Source organism: Dermacentor andersoni, chromosome 4 (genome assembly GCF_023375885.2).
Source record: "Dermacentor andersoni chromosome 4, qqDerAnde1_hic_scaffold, whole genome shotgun sequence".
NCBI classification, from domain to species: Eukaryota; Metazoa; Arthropoda; class Arachnida; order Ixodida; family Ixodidae; genus Dermacentor; species Dermacentor andersoni.
Window position 1 is genome coordinate 5,957,782 of NC_092817.1, and position 17,379 is coordinate 5,975,160.

Consider the following 17,379-nt stretch of genomic DNA (forward strand, 5'->3'; position numbering starts at 1 on the left):
GTGTCCACGTCCGTTAGCAGAAATGTGGGCAGATCCTAGCGGTGGCGCAGGGCAGGAGCAATGGCTTGTACCCCGGTAAGGTAGTGATATCAAGCACTCAGCAAAGTGAAGCGAAAAGTGCATACATTATATGGAATAACGCATACAATATACAGACCAGTGTTCGTTTCACTAAAGAACAAGCTCAAAGCAAGCATCGGAAACACATAACTGATGATAAGGTGCTCCGGATAATGCGAAGCACGAAACGCTCCCCGCATACGTTTTCCCGGTCGATATCACTGTTTCACAAGCTGCTGCGGCATAGGCTGCTTGCGACTTGGGGAGTGACGTCTCTAGCCTTTCGTACATAAAAAAAAATAGCCTAGCAACTGATTTCATTCTTGTTGCAGCACCGCTACGGGTACGCAACGCATAGTTAGGACTCTCGAGGAGCGGCAAAGGGAAACAGAAATTGCAATAAAACCAGCGGCGGCGTGCTGCCAAAATTACCATTACTCCCATTACCGTCGTTACTCTAAATTACCATTGTTACAACTGCGCTAAAGTAATAAAACATTGCAGGCCCCCCTTCGCATTCGTAGTGGCGGTTTTCAACATCTTCGCTGGACATCCACTTTCGCAGGGCCAGGATGGCTAATACATTTTCTGTAACACTGTACGCTTGACGTTTCTGCTATACAACTGGTTGCCGCTTAGGTGCTTTTCTGATGCCTATCTAAATCTGTATGCTTCCAAGCATTCTCTTTTTTCTGACCGATCATATCTGTATTAAGTACACAAAACGAAAGTCCTGTCTGGTAACAGGAAGCCACTATGCATCCAGGTCTGAGTTAATGGAACTATTCTTGTACAATAATTAATTATCAAAGCTACACTGTAATGATTCCAATTGGTCACCGGGAAAATGTTGTTCTTGCCATTGACACCAAATGGTACTGGAGTCCACGTTCTGGCTGGTATGTCACGAAAGCATGTATGTATCTGTGGAAGAATGGGTCATTTCGTCATAAAAAAGAAGGATGTATTAGCTGCTGTGATATTTTGCAGGCCATTACTCGAGCTCTTTCCTTGCCGAAAATTCATCCGGCGGTCGAGCTTGTCGCCTTGCGCAAACATGCGAGGCATGACTAGGTATACGGGCACTCTTCGTGCAGGCTTGAAGTCGCTGTTCTCGCAGTGCACAGTATCTTCCACAGCTACTAAGCCATCGCCGGCCTCCCCTGGAGCTCCCAATCGAGAAGGCGTGCAATGGCGGCGTGCCTGTGGCGGCTCCAGGTGCGCAGCTCGCTGTAAAAGCTCTGTAGGCGCGATTGAACTACAGGCATTTGAAAAGCGCGAAAGCAAAACACACAGAATAATCTAATAACGATTTTGCCAACGCAAACGCCCTAGAAAGTTTCGTAAAACGTGGCGCCGGCTAGTCCCTCTAGCGAGCATCTCATTCGCAAAATTCTGTGGAAAACAGTTTTACGAACACCGCAGTAGTCGTATACGGGAATGGCACCGTTCCCGTGATTATGCATAACCTGGAAATGCAGCTGTTGGCCACAGCACTTTATTCTTAAAGGTAGTGCCCTTGGCTCTTTCACTCGTTTTCGTGGTTGGTGGTCGCGATGCTTGTAGGTGGAAACAAAGGCGCCAAGGGCGCGCTCGCTGGCGTTGCGGCAGTTGCCGAACGCCGACTGTCGCCGCTCTTTGAGAGGATCGAGTGTGGATCCAACCACGTGGTGAGAAAAAGAAACGTCACCTAAGTGTCCTCGCTGCAAACAATATATGTCGTCATATTGTTGCCGAACCCATCTCACGTAACCCTCTCCTCGAGATAAGCACTGCTGGCTGCAATACTGTATAATTATTTAATTAAATGGTTAAATAATTAAGGCGACGATTCCATTCAAATCGAGCAGCTCCCTTGAAGCGTTCGGCTATTCGCTTTCATTGACAGTGATCGTCGACGGTATTTGCGTAATTTTTTATGCTGGCACAGTTTTTGGTAGGTATGATATCAGGGTGCAAAAGCGCCGGAGTCTGCCTGTTGCTTTCTCCTTTTCTGCGGCAGACGTGGACGAGTGCATCGAGAACAAGTATGGCTGCGCGCACAGGTGCGTAAACCTACTGGGATCCGCCTACTGCGAGTGTCACAAGGGCTACAGGCGCCAAGCCGATGGAAAAAGCTGTGAAGGTGAGGAGCTGCCCACTTATTATCTATAAGAATCGCGCGCTTGGTCATGCACTACATTCGAAATCGACGTCCAGGCACGGTCCTTTCGAAGGCCGGGCGAAACGATCGGAGTCGTGGAAGTATACATACAGTCAAATCAGAATGAATCACCGAGTGTCCCGTTATGTTTCTTCAAGTGGAGCTACATTACCCGCCTTCTACACATTACGATTTATTCTTGACGAAAGTTTCAGACATATGTATTTAGGCTTTCTGACTTAAGCTATTTCACACATCATGGAAGCGGAAGAGGAAGGTTTAGCTCGGGTGCTCCTATCTAAATACATGTAAAAGGAGAGTTAGCTTTATGCGGCAAACACTGCACCAAATTTGACAAGGTTTCCTGCATTTAAAAGAAAAGCTTAAAATCTAGTGACTGTCGCTTTCGAAGTTTTGATTTAGGTCGTCGATTATTTATTTAAAAAATGGCAGAAATCGCACATTTTCAGAAAACGAAACTATGAAGTTTACAACCCTGTAACTCAGCAATGAAAAATGATACAACAATGCTGTGAATTGCATCTAAAATCACATCTAAAGCGCACAAAATTGATATGTAACACATGAACCTCAAAACATTTCGTAATATGGAAATACAGCTTCTCCACAACCCTTGTACAGAACATAACGATTTCAGGTAAGATACAAATTAGCACACTGAATTTGTCCGCTTTGAATGATCTAATAGATGCCGTTTACAGAACCATGATATCTTCTCTTAATACAGAGTTATTATTTGCAAACTTGGTGCTGATATATTTTTTAACTTCAGTATTTTTGAACATTTTTGTAACAGAATTAAAGCTCAACATCGAAATTCTGCTACACAACACTCACTAGAATTTACCCTTTCTCCCAAATACAATAAATTTCATTAATATCGCCCCAGTGGTTATCTCAGAAATGCGTTTCTGCGTTTTACATGTATTTGAATAGGCCGCATCGGAGTTGGGCCCGAGCTAATGCTTCGTCTTAACGTTTCTTGTTATACAGTACATAACGGCAACATGCAAATTGCTAGCTGACATGGTGGAATTCTCTTTACAATAGTGGCAAAGGCGACGTGTGGAATTCTGTTGCAGTAACGGCGTAAACGTACAGTATTAAGCCCTTACGCATCAATTACAGCGTTCTTCTGAATGGCAACATCTAGAGAGATAAAATTTTATTGTGTCCTTGATGGGGTCCAGGCGCGGCGAGGCCGGGAGACTAACCCCGAGTCCCCTCCTTCCTCAGACGGCGGCCAGTCCTTGCCTTCTGTCGGCGTCTTCGGCCATCCGGACAGCTCAGAGCTGCTCTTCTGGGTTCAAGCTGAGCAGCAACTTCTCCCGCTGCTCGGCCGTATTAAGGATGCGTGTAGTGTTAGTGCGGTGGGCATTGGCGGGTGAGGCCTTGGCACCCAGATAATGCGCTTTGCAGAGAGTAGAGGGTTGATCGGCATAAATGCGGTTGTATAGCGTTTCTCTCGTGTGGGCTATACACTATCATTACTCCGGACAGGCTAGTCGGTTAAATCACAGTGTTAGAACGAACGCGATGCAACTCAGCCCCAAAGGAAGCTTCAACTTCGCAACTAGTCAAACAGCGCTGCGGCCCCCATGCGTGTACGTTTCCTTTATTTAAAGTCATTCTAGGCATATACCTATCATTACGGAAGCTTACTCCAAGAACAACCGTACCTGTTGAAAGCAGTGCATTCAGACCAGCCCCATAGCAGATAGTGGCAGAGCTGGCGCTTTGTCTGGCTCTCCCGATCCGCGACAGAGCGGTGCCTCGGTGTTGAAAGGTAAAGAGTGCCAATGGTTGATGCCTCGTGGAAAGGGTGCGCTCATTAACTTCGGTGGAGCGAGTTTGAGGGCGCTGCTTTTTGATGCTGGCGGATTGTTTGTCACGTACTAATATCAATATGAATATCTATATGATTGTCCTTTCTGTAGTCCTTTCACAAGACAAAGAAAGAGGGACTCCTCGCACTCTCTATTGGAAGGCAGATTTTGAAATTTTTGCGGGCTTTGTTTATCAGCCAGAAAAATTAAATGGGCAGAAAAGTACTTGGCTGAAAACACGCGGTTTAAGTTTTTTTTTTCAATTTTACACAAATTATTCGTTGACACCACGCTATTCGGAACAGTTTTTAAAGATTAGGTAATTGCGATTTATTATTAAACTGAATGTCATCAAAAACGTTTACTGGCGTCTGTTCTACTCGAGTGTAAACAACACGCACTTCGTTATCTTCGCGTAAAATGGCTCGTGTATTTTTGAAAAGCGTTGCTTGATAGCTAGGACACCCTGCATAGTGACTAAATATCAGTGACTGGAAGAAATTTTTACGCACTGACAGGTCTCACCAGGGCGTCTTTGCAGTGATTTTTTGTCGCATGTTTTGTAATTGCTAAAATTTCGTTACGTGTCACATAGGAAGTTTTTTGTGCTCGGATGGTGGTTTTCTTCTGGTGTTGCAGTTTCTCTATTTACATGCTTTTCGTGCATCAGTAACAGGCAACGACGCTTGTGCTGAACCTTAAAGGCTCCTATTCTGCTGGGAGATCCTTCCCGCGGAGCTTGCCATGGAAGATATGGTCTTGCACTCGTCTGGCGGCAAGCATAGACCGCCCACGGCTCGGAAGCGGCTCAGTTCGGCAGTAGGATCCTACGCTGCTGATTCTGAGCTTTCTGGCTCAAGATCGGAAGATTCAGATGCTTTCATGCCTGTCAAGCACTGCCGTCCAAACCGGATGGCTCAGGAATCGTCCTCAAGTGAAGCGACTATCATATACAGTAGCATCAAGACTACGACAGTAACTTTCATGCCCGTCGACGCAATGGTAAGCCTGAATGCTAGCTTCCGACAGAGACTTAACGGTTTCTTCTTCAATCTTGCCCCTGGACTAATCCAAGACGTTCGTTTGAACCCCTGGAATAATGTCATTGCCGTTGATAGAAGTGATGATAAGATGTTGGAACCTCTACTTGGTTTGTCAAATATGTGGGGTCCACATGTGGCCCTACATACCACAGTATACACATATAGCAGCTGGTGTCGTATCTGATGTCGACTTGGATCTCAAAGACAACGTTTTCAAGAACATGATCGTTTGCACGCCACCATGCAAAATAAGTAGTGTTCGAAGGCTGGGCTTGTTAAAGTGCATGAAGATAATTTTTGCCTCTGGAAAGCTGCCTAGTCATATAAAGGCTGGACTTGTGTGCTATCCTGCTCAACCTTTCGTACCACGGCTTTTGCAACGTCATAAGTGTTTTAAGACAGGTCATGTTCAGGGCTTTTGGACCAGAGGTCTGGCCTGTGCCAAATGCTGTGGGAATCACCATGTAGATTCCTGTGAAAGTCAGGCATATCGATGTCCTAACTGTAATGGTGAACATTTGGCTACGGATAAAGGATGTCGCTCATTGAAGAATGAAACAAAAACACTAAAAGAGAAAGCCAAAAAAAGGCAGCAGGACATGAAAGCTTGCGTCGCCGTAGGGCTACTGCAGCGACTGGGAAAGCAGCGCGCTCAAAGAATGACAAAGACACAATGCATGGGAAAGTATGGGGGTGGACTTTCTGCCTCTCAGACTCATCGTGGCCAGCGCTGCCATCGAAATCGTCGGAACAAGTCTCTACAAAGACTTCGACCACAGTGGAAAGCACTGCAAACGCAGTACGTCAACTGATCTCAGCCAACGACGATGTGCAACATGTCAATCTTCTGAAGATGCTTGCCAACGTCATGAGATCTCTAATCGCCAGTCGTGAGACACCAGCAGCATCAGCAGCAGAGCAACTTTTAGAGGACTTCGCTCCAGTCCTCCACGGTCTTCCCTAGACGTATTACAGAAAACAATTTTAACAGTTGTCAGCAGCCTCGCCCCTTTCTGCAGGAATGGAATGTCAGGTCGATGCGACCGCGGCACGCTGATCTTATTCTTCGGCTCATCGCTGTGAAGACTCCACCAGACATCATAGCGCTTCAGGAAACTAAAGTAAGCAAAGACGAATATTGATTGCCAGGCTTCGTTGGTGTCCACAGTAGTACTCGATGCGCGGGACCAGCTTGTGGCTCTTTCTAGTGTGTGGACGCGACGCCTACGCGCAATGCTTCCAAAGCATCAGTGTACGTACGTGCTGACTCGGTATTACACGGTTCTTGACACAGACGACATCTGTGACGTTGAGTTTGAGTGTGCAGCTTTTACCGTATCCCTCAGGGGTGTGTCCACGACGGTGGCAAGCATATACAGCTGGCCTACACGTTCCTCAGATAATTCACTACTTGAATGCTTAGTGTCTCGGTGTGGTGCATCGTTTGTGTTACGTGGAGATTTTAATGCCCACCATCTGCGATGGTTTAGCCCTCTCCAAAACAATCGTGGGGCAGGAATTCAATTCACGATATCATTATCAAAAACGATCTCGAAATACTGAATGACGGTTCACGTACATTTATAGGTTGAGCAAAGGGGCATTCCACTATAGACCTTGCGATATCAACGAGAGATGTGTGCTTAGCCTGATTATGTGAACCTGAACCGTGGGGCTTTTGGTGTTAACCCATTTGGTTAACACCAACACATACTGCGGGTCGCCTGACTGCCGTGTATACAGTGAGAAACTGGGACAAGTTCCGCCAGCTGATCTCAGAGGCGCCATCTCAAGACAGCCTGTGCAAACTGATGAGTGAGTGTTTACGGGATGCTACAGTACAACGACGACGGAGTATGGGCAAACCAAACCTCGATCTAAAGCTTTTGCGGCTTCGCGCATGTCGATGGCGCACTTATAGGCGAGCACAGCGCTCTAAACGACGCGCCGACTGGACTGTGTATAATCGCATTGATGCAGTCATTGTTAGATACGGGACCTTTTCCTGAGCCCCCTTCGAGTTCACCAGACCACATCGAATCGAGCCACAGCTAATTAAGGAGCGCAGAAGCACGTATACCACATTCCCGAGGCGCGGTACGTGCAAACAAGTTGGCGGCCCCCACCTCGTACGCCGCATCTGGAGCTATTCACTGCTTGACTCTTCCCGAAAGTGTAGCGAGAGCCTGGCACTGTTCCAGGTAAAGTGGGTCTCGAAGCAAGACAGCTGTATTGCACGGTGAAACCCTGGCAGCATCGCCCCATCCGCCTATTGTGACCGCGCATTGCAAACCGGGAAAGCAATACCGCAGAGAGAAGTAAGTCCTCGGACAATTGGGGCCCAAGGAGCGACCCTCTCCGCCCGGTGTGACACAATCGCACGGGCGCCTACCATTGGCCGAAAATGACGACACCTGAGCGGGCTCGCCGATTGGCCGAAAATGGCGTTACCTGAGCGGGCTCGCCGATTGGCCGAACGTGACGTGACTTCGAGACACCGAAGGGCTTAAAAGCCAGAGACCGGGAGCAGCAAGAGAGCATTCCTTCATTGATCTCTTTCGAGCGTCTTGCCACGGGCCGCAGCGTCCGAGTTGCTGCCGGCCCGTAATGACTCTATGACTGTTAATTTCTTGGTCGTCTCACTGTAAATAATGTAAATAAACCTCCAGTTTTTCATCCCGACGTCCTCCTCAACTGTTACACCATACGACGGCATACAAAACAGCTTCGTCACAAGAGCAGGGAAGCCTCATGCAGTTTGTTGAACACTGGAAGTGGTTTTTGAAGTGTATGGCGCATACTGAAGGCTCTCCACACTCCTGAAATCTGCAATAATCCTACGACTGCTTTGTGAATAGTGACTGGTAAGTCAGCAAAAGTTCTAGCAGAAACATATTCAGACTTTTTCGTCTCTCCTGTATCCAGTGACGCCATAAATGGCGACCTTCCGTCTTTGACAAGTCAGAGGACCATAATCGCTTCCTACGGACCAGCTTGCTAGATGGACGAGGCAAGTTTCACTCTTGAGGAGCTGCGACACACGCTGAGCCTCTCCAAATGCTACACTGCTCCAGGTGAAGAAGGTGAGACGTATCAAGCATTGCGGAACGTTGATAACAGTTTTCATGACCGTATATTGGACAAGTATAGTGAAGTATGGAGAACCGGTGTAATCCCTGCTGAATGGAAATCGTCCGTGGTGATACCTTTTATAAAGCCCGGGTGCCCTACAAGACACCTCAAGTCCTACAGGCCAATATCCCTAACCTATAATATCATCAAGTTAATGGAGCGAATGACCTTGTTTCACTTAGATATAAGACTAGAGAAGCAGAATTTTTTTTCCTGATGTCATGAGTGGTTTTCGTCGCCGCCGATCAGCTCTGGACAGCACATCAGACGTTTTCTCAGCGCTCAAATTTGCTAAAGGAAACAAGCATTCTGCTTACATGCTCTTCCTAGATGTACAGCATGCTTTCGATTCAGTTCAGCATAAGGCGATTATTTTCGCTCTTGCAACCGCAGGAATTTCTGGTCATCTGCTCCGCTATGTGCATGGCTTTCTATCGGAACGCCGGATGAAAGTGCGTGTCGGAGGAATAGCTAGTCAATACCGAAATGTGAAATGCGGCGTCCCACAGGGCAATGTTTCATCGCCGCTTTTATTTCACACCGTACTCGCCGCTCTTCCAAGTCGTTTCCCTCAGAACAGTGACCTCTCTGTGAGCATAGATGTCTACGCAGATGACATTGCAATGTGGATAAGCGGCCCTTCGTACCTCGGTCCACGGTTCGTGCAAGCTTGCATATAGCGCTAATCGGGACTTCGGAGTACTTGGGGGATGTTAGTCTACACATATCACCTGCTAAGTCGGCTGCAATAGCATATCACCCTAAAGAACGCGCTCGTTGAACAATGAGCGGACTGTAGCTTGACAAAACGCCTATAAATTGGGTGCGACAACACCATTATTTGGGGTTAATTGTGGGTTATCGCATCTCTTGGCGTCCTGCCGTTAAATTTGTACGACGCAAAAAGCACTCCTTCCTTAAGTATGCGGCCGCCTTGACTGCTAGAGGTGCTGGATGCGACCAAACGATGTCTCTCCAGGTGTACCTTCCCGCAGGGGCCTCTGTGTCAGCAGGCGTTTGGTGTGTTCCGACACCATGTACCCGAGCACACGATGGTCGGACCATCCCTCGTGTAGCCGTGCGCGGCTTAGCCGTGTCTGGAGAAAGGGGCATCCAGGAGGTGTAGCCAATGCTGGGTGCTCGCCGCGTACTCGCGGTCCTGCTCGTCTTGGAAAAAACAAAAACAAATCGTCACAATCAAAGTAAACGAAAATATAATTTTTAAGGAGACTCGCAAGCGGGTGTAATACCTGCTAGCAAACAACTATGCTGAAGTGGTGCGTCAGGGGGCGGTGCCACAATGGCTCCCGGCGGCTTTCCGGCCCATACGCAGTGAGCCGGCAGTGACGCCATCTGCCTCCTGGCGGTTGCAGCTAGCGCTGTTCCGCCACTCCACCAGAAGGGGCCATCCAACTCCGGGCAGGTGGCCCCAAAGGTCTCCTCCAACGTGCTGAGGCCTTCACGTCATACAGACTTTTATAACCTAATTAGCCATCTTCCCGGGCCTTACATACTCGTGGAAGATTTTAATGCTCACAACACGGTGTAGGGAGACTCACGATGCGACGCGACAGGCCGATTGATAGAGACGTTTTAGTAAACATTGATGCATGCCTGTTCAAAAAACAAAAAAAAACGACTTCCTATAACGTGTTTCACAATTCTCATTCTTCCATAGACCTTTCTATTGGCTCAGCAGCTCTTATCCCTTATTTAGAATGGAGCGTTATTAAAAATCCTTACGGAAGTGACCATATTCCGGTACTTTTAAACTTAATTGAACAGCATCAATGTCCTCCACACACGCCTCGGTGGAAGCTAGCTTCTGCCGACTGGGACCATATTAAGGAATCGACCTACCTATCACGACATTTTATCACCGATTTTAGTATTGACGACGCGGTAGCGTATTTTATCACTTTATCATCGAGGCAGCGAATACCGTCATTGCACAATCAAGACGAGTTCTTCGTCATTGCATCCAAAAGACGAGTTCTGGGGTGGAATGATGAGTGCAAGGAGGCGTGGAAAAACACAAAATAAAGCATGGGGAATACTGCGCCGATCCCCAATGGCAGAAAATTTGATAGAATTTAAAACATTAAATCACAGGGAAGGCAGACGCGACGGCAAGCTAAGAAGACAGGCTGGGAGAGATTCTTGTGCGGCATTAACTCGTACACACAGGAGGTAATAGTATTGAACGGGCTGAGGATACTTAAGGAGCAACAAATGCATCCATTGCCCCTGGTTGATAAAGAAAGAAACTAGTTGGAAGACCAGGCGGACGCTCTCGGCGAACAATCGAGCGCGTGTCTAGCTCCAATCACTATTCGGAGAACTTTCTTAAACATAAAGCAATAGAAGAACTTAAGTCACTGAATCGGAACTGTATCCCAAACGATCCTTATAACCGTCTTTTTACCACTGCCGAACTTAAAGCTTCCTTATCAGCGTGTCAGAGCTCTGCACCGGGCCCTGATAGAATCATGTACGATATGCTCAAGCACCTACACTCCGACACATGAATCACGCTACTCACATTTTTCAATACTACCTACGCTGCTGGGTATCTCCCATCTAAATGGAAAGAAGCGATGTGATCCCTGTTTTGAAGCACGGTAAATATTTCATTGCTGAATAGCTACCGTCCTATAGCGCTTATGAACTGCCTTTGTAACCTTTTTAAGAAAGGATCAACCGCTGTGTCGTACATCTTCTAGAGTCCATCAAAATGCTTGACCCATTTCAATGTGGCTATAGGGAAGGGCGATCTACAACCAATCATCTTGTGCGCATCGAAGCAAACATTCGCGATGCTTCCGTACATAAACAATCCTTACTATCCGCGTTTCTTGACATGGAAAAGGCGTACGATACAACTTGGCGGTGGGAATCCTGCGCGACCTGACGGCACTGGGCATACGCCTCGATATGCTAAACATTATCGAAAGCTGCCTACACAACCGTACATTTCGGGTGAAAATAGGTAATGCACTGTCGCGTACATTCATACAGCAAACTGGGGTACCCCAGGGTGGCGTACTCAGTTGCACCCTCTTTGTCGTTAAGATGAACACGCTTCGTACATCATTACCACCGGCTATCTTTTATTTTGTCCACGTAGACGACATACAGATAGGTTTGAAATCCTGCAACCTTACAGTGTGTCAGAGACAGGTACAGCAAGGCTTAAACCAGGTGTCTAAGTGGGCAGACAAAAATTGAATTAAAATCAACCCCCACAAAAGTTCTTGTGTTCTTTTTACAAGAAAGAGAGGCCTGGGTACAGATCCTTTTGTAGAACTTTGCGGACAATAAATACCCGTAAACCAAGAGCACAAGTTTCTAGGTATTGTACTTGACCATAGGCTTAATTTCATTCCGCACATAGAATGTCTTAAAGGAAAATGTCTAAAAACAATGAACGTACTTAAAATCCTATCCCACACAACATGGCGTAGCGACAGGAAGTGTTTATTGAGTCTTTACAGGACATTAGCTCGATCACGACTCGGCTATGGTGCCGTGGTTTATCACTCTGCCGCCCCGAGCGCGCTAAACATATTAGACCCCGTCCACCATCTGGGTATCCGCCTGGCCACTGGCGCGTTTAGAACAAGCCCTGTCGAAAGTCTATACGTAGAGTCAGATGAGTGGTCGCTCCATTTTCACAGAACATACACCAGCTTCGCCTATTTTCTGAAAGTGCACTCTAATAAGGAACATGCGTATTTCACAACTGTTAACGACTTGACGCGTTCTGCAATTTTTCGTAATAGACCCTCCATGACGCAACCTTTCTCACTGCGTGTGTGAGAACTTAGCGAAGAAATGGATGTCCCTATACTCGAAAATCGCCTAATGCCTGCTGCTAAGCTATTACCACCCTGGGAGTGGCAGGTGATAGAATGTGGCGTATCCTTTGTAGAGGTCAAAAAGCACGCTCCTGAGCTTGAAAATGCTATGCATTTCCGTGAGCTTTAATCGAAGTACTTCTGCTCCAAATTCTACACAGACGCATCAAAATCACATGCTGGCGTATCTTACGCTGCTGTTGGTCCCTCTTTTTCTGAATCTGACGTGTTGAACACCCTAACAAGTATCTTCACTTCAGAAGCCAATGGAGTACTGTCTGCGTTAAAACATATAAAGAAATTAAAATATGACAGAACAATCATATTCACCGACTCGTCAAGTCTTGTAAGAGCACTGATTTCTTTACAGAGGCATACAAATCCTGTCTTCAATGAACTTTACTTTCTCTTATGCAACATCTACTTATCACATAGATATGTAATAATATTTATTTATTTGAGTACCCTAAGGGCCCATTAGGGCATTACATAGGGGGGGACGAAAAAGTTCAAGCATGAGTGAAATATGTACAATGTAAATATATGAAGGCATTAGGAACCATAAAAAACATCTAGCAGAAGCAAACAAAAAAAGAAAGAAAGAAAGAAGGAAAAGGGTAACGAAATTTATACAATGTTTAGTAGTGTGAAACACGCATAAGAACCTAAAATGTGATGCAAACAATCAGTACCCATCGGAACACGAGTTTAAGGATATAATCAAATAAACATTTCGGTAAACAGCCTACACAGATACATATCAGATGAAACGGAATGAATTTTACACAATGCCAAGCACATGAAAACACTGTTTAAGTAAATATTCAAGAAAATGTGGGTTCTGACAGGTTGACACACTCTAAAAAGGTTAGCAGTGCTGCATGAAATGATGATGATTCCGTAAGCGAGACAATGTTTGCAGGTAGCGAGTTCCATTCGGCAATAGATAAAACTAGAGGCGAATTTTGATAAGCGTTAGTCCTGGCAAATATAGGTTTTACTTTATGAACATGGTCTGTGCGGGTAGAGATGTGGGGAGCGGGAAGAATATGGGCTCGAGCGAATGCAGTGTTGCTGTGGTAAAGGCTATGGAAGAAGGTCAACCGTGATAATTTCCTGCGCATGTCAAGTGAAGGGAGATTAAGTAATTTCTTTAAGGCGGACACACTTTGATATCGCGAGTATGAAGTTAAGATGAACCGCGCAGCTTTATTTTGAACTGATTCGAGTGGGTTCGTGAGATTAGAGTGATGCTGGGTTCCTGGCCATAGAGGAATCGAGGGTAATGTGCTTGACGACGAGATCGCCAAATCAATAGCATCGCAGGGTATTCGTTCTGCTGCTGTCCCTGCCACAGACATGAAGCCTTTCCTACGAAACAAACTGCCAAGCCACTGGAAACGCTTGTGGGACGCTGAAAAGAGTAATAAGCTTCACGTAATTAAGCCGAAGTTAGGTTTCTTGCACCCAACTACGAGAACACGAATATCAGATGTCCTATTCACTAGACTAAGAATAGAACACACATTTGGCACTCATAACTTTCTCTTGACTGGTAATGAGCCTCCAATATGTGGTAGATGTGGTGACAGGCTGACCGTCCTCCACGTCTTCCTGGAGTGTCCGGAAGCCGAAAGAGACAGGAGGAAAAATTTTCCGTTTGCGTACCGCTATTGCGTACCTCTACATCCGGCTATGTTTCTTGGTGAAGAACCGCTTTCTAAGATCAAAGCAGTCCTCGCTTTCTCGAATGATGTTGTGCTACATGTTACAATCCCATTAAATTCGTAGCGCATCTTCTTTCCAGACCAGAGGATGCCGCTGTGATAGTTTTCTTTCTACAGCACATGCCTCTAGGCCCCTGTGTTTCAAGGGCTCTGGTGAGGCAGTAGTGCTGTAGCCAATTTTAGCATCTCACATGTTTTGTATATTGCATCATTCTTTCGCAATGCATTTAATTGTTCATAGTACACGTCATTATTTATTGCCATAATGTTATTACACGTACATTTTATGCAATTTACATCAACTCTTCTAGGCCCCTTTACAGCCGCGTCACATTAACTTCACAGAACCCATCAGTCCACTGCGAACTCATAAACACTGGCATAGCGCTCTTTGGGCATACCTGGCCCTTGCGCCATTAAACATTCATTCCAGGTGTACCAGACGTCTGTACTCTCAGGCATGATGTATGCATTACCAGTCCTGAACGTACAACCTAGTTTGATGGCCCAGCTGGAACGAGATCATCGCGTAGCCCTTCTACTAATCCTTGGATTACCTCGTGAGGTGCAATCAGTTGCATTACTCACTCAAGCGCATCAGTTACCCCTGAGGCTGCAAGCAGACCAGAGAGCTCTAAATCATATTGGGCGTCTGCACCGCGCATCGAAGGGTCAATCGCTCCTTGATCGTCTTATGCACCACCCGTTATATCGCATGGGAAAAATGGCGGCATTATTTATAAATATCGCTGAGGTTTCTGAACATGCTGCATCAGTCACTCCTCCGCTTCCAAAAAATATCACGAAACATTTATTCCCCATTTACCTCACAATCCCTGACATACACAAAAAGTCTGATATGCCTGGTTTGGCAATATTCCAGCTGGCTCAGTCTCAAATGTTCGAAAGATTTCCAGGTTATCTTCAAGTATTCACAGATGCATCTGTACTCAGTGACGGTCAAGGCGCCTCTGCAGCTTTTTCTGCTCTTCGACTCAAGTACGACGCATCTTTCAAGTACCTCATCCAACTTCCTCAACAGCTGCGGAGCTAGCAGCGATTATTGTTGCACTGAAATACGTGCAAGAGGAGTTAAACCCGTCGAATATTCACCTTTACGGACTCCCGCACTGCTCTTAGCAGGTTTCAACGCAGTCAGAGTGATTGCCCAGTTGTGCGCAGCATTACTGGCTCTGCAAACAAAATTTCTTAACGTGGGGTATTTCTCGTTGCTCAATGGATACCTTCACACGTAGGAGTCACCGGAAATGAAGAGGCTGATCGACTGGTTTGAACTTGCCCTCATGACAACTGTGACTGCCCTGAAAGTTTGTGCACGCTTGATGGCCCTCGTCTGCTGATTCGTCGCCACCTACTCAAGCAGCATCCAGACCAGCGTGTCGCAAATGGAACGTTCCCGCACCGTGTTCACGGTCGAGGCTTGCCTCGTCGCGCTAGAGCGCAACTACTCAAGCTGAGGGTTGGCTGCGTGAACGTTTTCGAACGTTTATACAGACAAGGACGTGTGGCCAGTCCATCGTGTATGACTTGCGGCTGCTGTGAGACACTTCAGCACCTTATATTTGAGTGTCCCGCTTTCATTGCGCAGCGCATGTCGCTAGTGAGAGACTATCATCACCTTGGCCTGCGGTGTACAACACTCGACGAATGTTTGTACCCCAGTGGTTGTGCGTCTAAACGTGATCAAACTCATCGCGTTCTACTAACTTTTCTAGAGTTAACGAACTTAGGTTCACGTTTGTAGCGTCGATACCATTCTATTTACCATTCTGTAGTAGCGTGACCTTCAGTGACTAGCCCTACAGTGTGTGATCTGTACTGTGTGTTTTGCTTTATTCTTTAGATTTGTCTTGTTGCTCTTTCTTTCATCTTTCCTCCCCTACTTCCTATCTTCCATTTCTGTGTTGCTGTCACCTCCCTTCTGAAGACTAAGGAGGCGTTGTGCCCCTTCGGGTGACAGTTGCTAGCCTGCTCCTTGCTTTGCCTTTCCCGTTAAATGTATATATGTGTTGAAAACAAAAATTAATAATACTAATAATAATAATAATAATAATAATAATAATAATAATAATGATAACAATAATAATAAGCACATATGTTCCTTTTATTACTTTCTTTCTGATGTTGTGTTCATTGGCACTCCTTTTATTTCTCAGGACAATGAGCAATGTTGCAAAGATAGTAATATCAACCACATCTCACTTCTATACTCCCCCCCCCCTAGTCTCCACTCCTTAGAAAGACGACCACACCAATTAGAAAGAATCGGCACATGTTCAGGCTGACATTTCCTCTAGCATTCCTTCTTCCCTCCTTCTTTTTTTTTCTTTTCGCTTGCCTGGTGTCGTGATTCCTCTTCTCGAGCATTAATATTCTGTGTGCGTGTTGGCGTCACCTAATTTAAAGCTGAATTGAATCGCAAGTCAGTCCCATCTCCAATCTCAGGAAATGATTAGCTACTAGTTTCTGGGAACATTTGGCTGGTACATCACTGCTTTTCCGGCCTTGTTATTGGTGCACACATTCTGAAAATGTACCCAATGTACATGCGCGTAAGAAAATAGAAATATAAAAAGACACGATTTCCCCAGTTTTCACTTAACAAAGAAACCTTCGCCTACTGTTTACCGGGTGCACTTAAGCTGTATTGAACTGGTCCTGCTTGAGATGTTCTGGCAAACTGTTCAGAAAATATATTTCTTTAACTGTTTACTGGTGTCACGCGGAAATTGCGCTGGACATACGCTTCTGTCGCTTCGCAAGCATCTCTATCAGGGGAACGCCGGCCGTGTCCCACGTTTTCTTTTCTCGATTTATCAAGAAAATGCCTGTCTTAGATTGTGTGGTACAGCGCGAAGCAGGGACAAAGGACGCGAGAAAAAAACGAGGTACAGCTGCTTCGCGCTGTACCACGCAGTCTAAAATGGAATACCAACTGGCACAAACCATCACCCTGCTAAAATGCCTGTGCCTGACTTGTTTATGGCTGTGCTTCTAACCCAAAGATGGCGGCCAATGGTGACTGCGCCTTCCAGATATCGACGAGTGCTTGGATCCGGAGGTTAGGGCGGAGTGCGCCCATGGCTGCCGGAACACAAACGGCAGCTACGTGTGCCGCAAGGAGCCAGATGCGACCACTACAAAAGGGCACTCATTTGAGACCGCTGACGAAGTAGAAGAATCTGGCTGCGGCGACTACGGCTACCATGAAATAGAGCGGGACAGGACTCCAAGTGCAGCTTGTTCAAGTGGCTTCGCTCGCGTCGAGTCTGGTTGCATAGGTAAGTGGCTGTGTTACAGCAGGCGGCACCAACAAATAGGGAGCCTTTATCTAGCGGAAAAATAAACCGTTATAAGAAAGCGACTTTCATGTAACGAATTACATTTAATTGCTTATAATCATTAAGTTTTTGGTCATTGTAGTTTATCGATAACTTCGTTTCTAGGAAATTCAAAGTGCACATTTTCGACGAAAGGATCTAATAGCCCTCTCAAACGGGCAAACTCTGGGCGAGTGCACTTGGCCGCTGGCGTCACTGGCTGGCGGCC

At 46.3% G+C, this 17,379-nt stretch overlaps 1 protein-coding gene across 2 annotated transcripts in view; it reads left to right on the forward strand.

The window, feature by feature from the left end:
• LOC126535749 (uncharacterized) overlaps positions 1-17,379 on the forward strand; it is a 338,961-nt gene that overhangs the window by 149,789 nt on the left and 171,793 nt on the right. For both annotated transcript variants that reach the window (XM_055073350.2, XM_055073351.2), the window contains exons 8-9: positions 2,063-2,185; positions 16,866-17,111. In XM_055073350.2, the coding sequence (XP_054929325.1) occupies positions 2,063-2,185; positions 16,866-17,111 (369 nt within the window). The remainder of the gene's footprint in view (positions 1-2,062; positions 2,186-16,865; positions 17,112-17,379) is intronic.